This window comes from Bidens hawaiensis, unplaced genomic scaffold (assembly GCF_021521415.1).
Source record: "Bidens hawaiensis isolate Kalapana, Puna unplaced genomic scaffold, B.hawaiensis_p1.1 tig00002525_1, whole genome shotgun sequence".
In the NCBI taxonomy this organism is placed as follows: domain Eukaryota; kingdom Viridiplantae; phylum Streptophyta; class Magnoliopsida; order Asterales; family Asteraceae; genus Bidens; species Bidens hawaiensis.
Window position 1 is genome coordinate 78529 of NW_027491138.1, and position 7917 is coordinate 86445.

The 7917-nt window shown below is 38.9% G+C and overlaps 1 protein-coding gene across 1 annotated transcript; it reads left to right on the top strand.

Moving 5' to 3' along the window:
- The first annotated feature begins 6750 nt into the window (after positions 1 to 6750).
- On the top strand, positions 6751 to 7917 carry LOC143619971 (ethylene-responsive transcription factor RAP2-4-like). Its single transcript, XM_077091782.1, has one exon. It carries the CDS (start codon positions 6821 to 6823, stop codon positions 7733 to 7735), a length of 915 nt encoding a protein of 304 aa, XP_076947897.1. The 5' UTR covers positions 6751 to 6820; the 3' UTR covers positions 7736 to 7917.

Here is a 7917-nt window from a genome sequence, read left to right on the forward strand (position 1 = left end):
ATATGAGCATGTACACAAGGTGTTTGACGAATTGCTTGTGCAAAATCAAGTTTTTTTTTCTTGACTAGTATAAGTGTAATATTTCGGGTTTTACCGAATTTGTTTGCTTTCATTTTTATCATTGTATGAACGTATTCGGATCTTACTCTTTAATAATATTTGGCATTTATAAGTATCTAAGCTCTCTTAAGTTTATTTTAAGCCCTTCATGTTTTACATATTGTTTATTCTCTATTTATAACATGAAAAGTTCAATAATTGATCATTAATCAAACTACAAGGACTATTTATGTCAAAAACCAAATTATTTCCCTTGACACTCGGGGCGACGCGCGACGGGGAAGGACCCCCTTGGTCATGCGACGCTATGAGAGAGCTGGACAGATTCCTTAGTTTGATTGCTTTTCTAACTCATTTTTGGCATTAAAATCGTTTATTTTAGGCATAAGTTAAGAGAATTAATGTCCAAGAAAGGGATATTAACCAAAATGTAAGTCCATACTCTTAGCTTAACAATCAAGCACGAAATCTCTAGCTTATTTCATTGATTTGGTCATTAATATCGTATATAAACAACCCTTATTTCTCCTACCATAAACTTTACCCATCGGCTTATTTCATTGTTTCTCAGCCGTCACCTACCTCTGTTCATCACCAAGCTCTTCGGTTTTTGCTTATTGGTTGAGGATACCAGCTTGTTCATTTGACTTTGCTTAAGTGTGGACCTTTGATCCATCGTATCTGTTGATTATTTCACTTTCTGGGTAAGTTGTAAACATAGAAATCGTTCATACATATTCCCTAGTCAATAACCTTCGATCAATTTCTGAGATTTAAGGGTGTTGACTGGTCAATTGCTTTAAAACCCGATAAAGAGCAAACTAGTCAACTTGTTTGACTTAACGTTTTCTCATACTTCTGGTCGGATTCAACGTTCGGTCCGGAAGACTTTTATTTTCATAACGAAATTTTAAGGCTACTGACCAAAACCCCTTCTGACTCGCTGTTCGGATTCTGGTCAGTACCAGCTCGCTTAAATCTTCAATATAACATAACTTGAGTTCTAAACGTTCGTTTGGATTGATTCTAGCGCAACGAGTTCGTTTTTACTTATATTATCATATCTCAAAGTTTCAGGTTCTGATCGTTTATATCGCTTTACGTGTAGTGGACGACTCGTTTATTCGTTAACTCGTTTATTCTTAGTTATAATCACTTGCCTTTAATCTAATGTGAGTTTAGTCATTCCCCTTTTGTAAGGCCCCGTTACCGGTAGCCCTACTTTAGCGTCGGATTTACTCATAAACACAGTTCTTCAAATCAGAGTTTATTAAAACTTTTCGCGGAATATAAAACATCAATCATTTGTTACAAAACATTAAATCTTTTCTTTGATACCATAACACAAAACTTTATATTTAAAACATCTTTACTTCTTTCTTCAGATGCCAGCCGTTCAATCCATGCCGTGTGTCATCCTCATGCTAACTCTATAATCAGCTCACCTGCGTGCATACTAAAAGTCAGCTACGCTGAGTGAGTTCTAGTTAATCGAACGCCATACAATACATACACATACACACATATCCGTAGATACATATCCATACTTCACTAGTTACCCTTCTGTTCTACATACATACTTGCTACCATACATACATACATATCTACAATCACTAACCTCAGTCTACCGAGAGTACGTTCATAGTTCACCGTCTATACCTGTACTCAAGGTCGTGAACACGTACAAGGTTCGCAGTCCTTACCTATGTTCACCATTTATGGTACGTACAAGGATCGCGGTCCTTCCCTATACCATAGTACATCCACAACACGTACAAGGTTCGCAGTCCTTCCCTATGTTGCAACCTAATTCATAGCACGTACGAGGTTCGCAGTCCTCCCCTATGCTACAAAATCAGCACGTATAAGGTTCACAGTCATTTCCTGTGCTAAAATACATCCACAACACGTACAAGGTTCGCAGTCCTTCCCTATGTTGCAACCTAATTCATAGCACGTACGAGGTTCGCAGTCCTCCCCTATGCTACAAAATCAGCACGTATAAGGTTCACAGTCCTTTCCTATGCTGAAATACATCCACAACACGTACAAGGTTCGCAGTCCTTCCCTATGTTGCAACCTAATTCATAGCACGTACGAGGTTCGCAGTCCTCCCCTATGCTACAAATACAGCACGTATAAGGTTCACAGTCCTTTCCTATGCTGACGCCTATCTACATTACGTATAAGGTTCGCAGTCCTTATCTACGTTTACATATATCATCTACTTCACGTATAAGGCTCGCAGTCCTTAACTACGCCATCACCAGCCGAGTCTATGTCCGACAGAAGCTAGAGGGATTTGCCATCCTAACTTACTATGTCGAACGTAGAACTCACATGCCATTCGTGTACCTATATACACATACTTACATTATAACATAAGAACACTCTAGGCATTCTTTACCTCATTCATTTAACAACCATACCCCTTGTCGTTACGTGTAATATCCGAAGATCGTTCACGCCCCAACAAGTATTCATTTGAAATATTCATACATCTTCGATATATAATATTCGTACCTTTATTTTTAACCTGACAGTACGCGCAATATCCGAAGATCGTTCGCGTACCGACAAACAATCATTCATATCTATCACACATATCACATATGACATACACTTATCACTCATGATAAATGTATTAACAACACATCGAGTATGCACACAGCCCCGAAAACATAACAAGGAATGGGGCTAGAAACTCACCTGAACACGGTTACGTTCACCGTTAATCGTAATCCCTTTCTTTAGCTGTGCACGGCTGACTGTATAACAAGTACACGTATCAAACAACTATCACTACTCATATCATCTTTCCAGTCTTAACTACTACCCACAACGAACGGGGGTCCGAGGGCAGCGCCCCTGGCAGCGGGGTCTAGGGGCGGCAGCCCCTAGCAGGGTCCAAGGGGCAGAGCCCCTGGCTGGGGTCGAGCTGGAAAAATTTTATTTTCATTAACTGTCTTAACACATTTTTCATTAGATTTTTAATTTATTTTCTAAACGAACTTGACTTTAGGCGAAGTTAACCCTCAGGCGAACTTAGCTCTAGGCGAAGTTAACCTTAGGCGAACTTAGCTTTAGGCGAAGTTACCAGCTAGGCGAACTTAGCTTTACAACGAAGTTGCCATCAGGCGAACTTGGCTTCAGGCGAAATTGTCATCAGGCGAACTTGGCCTCAGGCGAAGTTACCAGTTAGGCGAACTTAACTTTACAGCGAAGTTGCCATCAGGCGAACTTAGCTTGCAGGCGAAGTTCATCAGGCGAACTTAGCTTGCAGGCGAAGTTCATCGCTTTGAAGGCGAAGTTGCCCAGTTGCAGGCGAAGTTGTCCAGATAAGCCGCTGTTCGGTTTCTGTCCAGCATTTTGAGCGATTTTAACACCCTTGCTATGGTTCAATATCACCCACTACGCTTCCCGACCATTTTCGGTCGCTTATACACTAAAAAGCTTGGATCTTTAAACTTCAAAGATCAAGAATCATACCTTTTTGAGCTTGTTTGGATCTCGTTTAACTTGTTAACACATTAATCGCTCTCTCTCTCTCGGATCTGCCCGTTCCTGTCCTCGGCCCGGCGGCGGTGTAGATGGTGTGTGTGTTTTTGGAGTGCGTGTGTAGAAAGTAAGGAAATAAAGATATTTTTGGGTTTAGGGGATATTTATATCCCTAAAATCCCATGGACCTAAGGCCCATTCTCATTTAACCCGTCTCCATTAATCCAACACTAGCCCGACTCATACCAACTCCTACTCTATTATTTATTTCCTGACAACCCGAGTAAACTTTCCCTCTATTAGTAAGTAATATAATTAATATCACTTTGAAATTTCGGGATGTTACACCTTTATTTTACTGTTTTAAACGTTTTGGGGATATATATGCGTACCTATTCATATTTTATTTCATATATATACACAAATTTGCAAACATAATTATTGTGTGTAATTCAATTAAATGTTAGTTGCTATTTGTTTAAGTGTGTTTGTATTCTATCAAGTCTCGGAGAGGTCCGTTTGAAGTCTAACAAGTCAGTATGATCATACATCGTCGTAGTAACCTGAGCCCAATTCGCTTGGCGATGGTAAACCGACAATATCAGTCAGTCATTGTAACCAATGCCCATTCGCATGGCAACGGTTTTATGGCACACTAGCATGCCTATGGTTTTTTCTATGGTTTGATTGATTATTACTCACATATGTTTGTTTGCACATTTAACATTTATTATATATTATACATATATTGTTATTATTTTCATGAAAATTGATGATCATCTCACTCAACATGTGTTTTTGACAAACTCTTTTATTTTCTACGCATATGCATGTCGCTTTGTATTGAAGATTGAAGTTTGAACACTTAGACAAGAACTTAGGATTTAACAAAGGGAATCATTGTTTAATCTTGTTTAGATCATATTTATTTATTTGGAATATTTTGTTATAATTGGATATTGTGTGTATTATTTGAATAAAATAATTAATTAGATATTGTCATTTATATTCATGATAGTATCTTCGAGCTGTGAGCAATCGGATCACGCCCCAGCATTTCCGCCTTAGGTTGGGGTGTGGCAACAAGCCTAATTTCAAAGAATTCGATATTGATCCCGGTAGAAGTTTTAATAGATATCATTCTAACGAGCTTAATACTACTATCATCCCAATTTCACCTCGCTAATCGGAAACTAGGTCACCGGATATCGTATTCCAGCATAGCTTTATTGACATATTTTGGCAGTGGAATAGTGACAGGAGTTGTTAATACTACAAGCACATGCAGCACTACTACAAATACCGTCAACAACTTAGTTAACTCTTCGGTGACAAATCTATACCCTTCCGGAAACTTGTGTTCGTGAGGTAAGGTGTTTTGTTTGTTACTGGGATAAAGAAAATAAAAAAAACCACGTCAGCATGAACACTAACGTCGTTAGTGTTCCCTTAGCTAGGGAGCGACAGAAACAAACAATGTGAAAGTTGGGAGTGATGAATAGCAAATCGAAAGTTGGGAATGTTATCATCCAACAGATGAAAGTTGAGAGTGTTAAAAACCGATATTCGATCCAAAATTACAATAAAAATCACTACATTTACTCTCTAATTTCAATTAAATAATATTTTTATACCTTTATCACTACTATTTCCCTTTTCTTAACTCACAACCACTTCAAAATATATTAAAAAATTATATCAATCAATCAATCAATCATGCCCAGTGAAAAATCCCACCGACAGCAAAGCTATAAGTAGGGTCTGGGGAGGGTGGGATGTAGGCACACCGTACCTCTATCCAAAGGAATAAAGAGGTGGCTTCGAGAGAGACCTCCGGCTCTAAGTACATGTGTATGAAGCAAAATAAAGGAAATCAAAGTTTAACAGTTATATAAAAACTACTACTAATTATAATAATATTAATAATAAGATCACAGTTTAACAGCTATATAAAAGCTAATAATAATAATAATATATGTAAGGGAAATACCATTATGGTATGTGACCTAAATAAGTAATGTCTAAGCCTTAAGGTATTCAATTATCTCTAAAAATCCTTAACTTTAATTCTACTTCTCCACGAATTCCTATCCTCAACCATGTCCTCGGAGAGGTTTAGGTCTATCAAATCATGCCTAATCCTCTCATCCCAAGTCAATTTCGGTCGTCCTCTACCCCTCTATAGTAATGTTTTATACGGATCTAACAGGATTCGTCGTCTGTCTTCTCTTTACATGTCCAAACCATCTCAATCTCCACTCTCTTATCTTGTCTGCTATGTTCGTCACCCCTAATCTCTCGCGAAACACAACGTTTCTTATTCGGTCTAGCCTTGTGTGCCCACACATCCAACGTAGCATTCTCATTTCTGCTACCTCCATCTTCCGCACTTGTGCCTTCTTGATGGCCCAAAAAATTATAAGGTGTGAAAAATATCTTTTTAAATATACCAAAAAATCACTGCAATTCTCTCTTTTTCATCTTAACACTCTAAACCACTTATTAAATTATAAAAATTCCACTCATATTATTTGATGATAAAATGTTAATCTAATAAAAAAAATTAAAATAAGTTATCACATAAACTTTCAAACAATTCAAAGCTTTACTAAAATAAAATAAAAATAATTAGAATAATTCTAATAAAGCAACCCTGGTTAGGAAGGTGGGTTGAAGTTAGGTTAAAGCAAGTCTCCTTCACCTCTATAAAACACCACCACCTCATCCCCCAATCCTCATTCCAAGTGCACACACACCACACACACATCAAAACACACACTTTCAGTTTCAAGATTTCTTCATATTTTTCTCTTCTGATTTCTTTATTTTTATTTTTTTAATACCCCCCCTCTTAACTCCCCGCTTCTGTTGATCCCTTTCTGTAAATCATCGTCTTTCAACAGCAACAAAATTAATCGATTTGGGTTTGTTTTTACATAATTTTCAACTGAACAAAAAAGCAAACTTGATTTGATTTTGAGAGTCAGGTGTTTTCAGAATAGAGATCCAGTTTATTAATTTGGGTTCTATTTCTTTTTTTCTATTTTGTAAATCTTGTTCTTTTTTTCTTTTTCTTTTTCTTTTTCTTTTTCTTTTTCTTTCATCAAAATCACACCTTTTTGGGTTTGTTTTTGTACCCTGAGGTTGATTTAAATTGGGTTTAATTATTTATTAAAACCCCTTGTTTTTCCATACTTTCCTGGTTTTTATTGGGAAAATCTTGATTTTCTTTTTTAAGAACTTGTGAAAAAAAGTTACAAATATGGCTTCTGTTATGGAGTTTTGGAGTATTAATGATATGCAACATATTAACGGTGGAGATCTAATGGATGCACTTAATCCTTTCTTTAAACCAGATTACCAAAATACCCCTCAGTCCTCTTCCCCTTCTACTTCTGACCTATACCCTTCTTCGTCTTTTTCCTCTTCTTGTTCTCCCCCTCAAGAATCCGGGTTTTACCCGGATGTATTCTACCCACCCGAACAACCCGTATCATCATTCGGGTTGAACCATCTAACCCCATCTCAAATCCACCAGATCCAAACTCAAATCAATATGCCCGGATTCAACAACTACTTGGGTCCGAAACCGGTTATCATGAAACGGGTCAAGCCAGATCCGAAACCCACAAAGCTTTACCGAGGCGTAAGACAAAGACACTGGGGTAAATGGGTCGCGGAGATCCGTTTACCCAAGAACCGTACCCGGCTTTGGCTGGGTACGTTTGACACAGCCGAAGAAGCCGCGCTGGCTTACGACATAGCCGCGTACAAGCTGCGTGGCGACTACGCGCGGCTCAATTTTCCTCACCTGCGTCACAACGGCTCACACATCGGCGGCGAGTTCGGCGACTACAAGCCGCTTCACTCCTCCGTTGATGCCAAGTTGCAAGAGATCTGCCGGGATTTAGCCGACGGGAAGAGTATTGACGCCGGTAAGAAGAAAAGTCAACGTCGGTCAACGGCGGTGAAATCGAAATCTCCGGCGGCGGTTGAGCAGACGGAAGTCGTGAAGGATGAGACCGAGACGTCGGAGAGTGGTGTCTCCGGCGTGACTTCGCCGGCGTCGGAGCTGTCGTTCCCAGAGTTCACGGAGGAGGACGGCGCGTGGTGCGCGTTGGACAATTTATTGTTGGAAAAATATCCGTCGTATGAGATTGACTGGTCAGCGATATAGTGTAGTCATTATTTGTGTATTTGTGTTACAACCGCCACTGATATTTGGACACGTGGTGGTGTGGTGTTAGGGTATGTTTGTAATTTTGTAGTGGTTTTATGAGGGTATGTTTGTAAATTTAGATAGTGGGAGCGACTGCAATGGAGTTTTTGGCAATTGCAGGGCTCCCTGCTTTTGTTAGT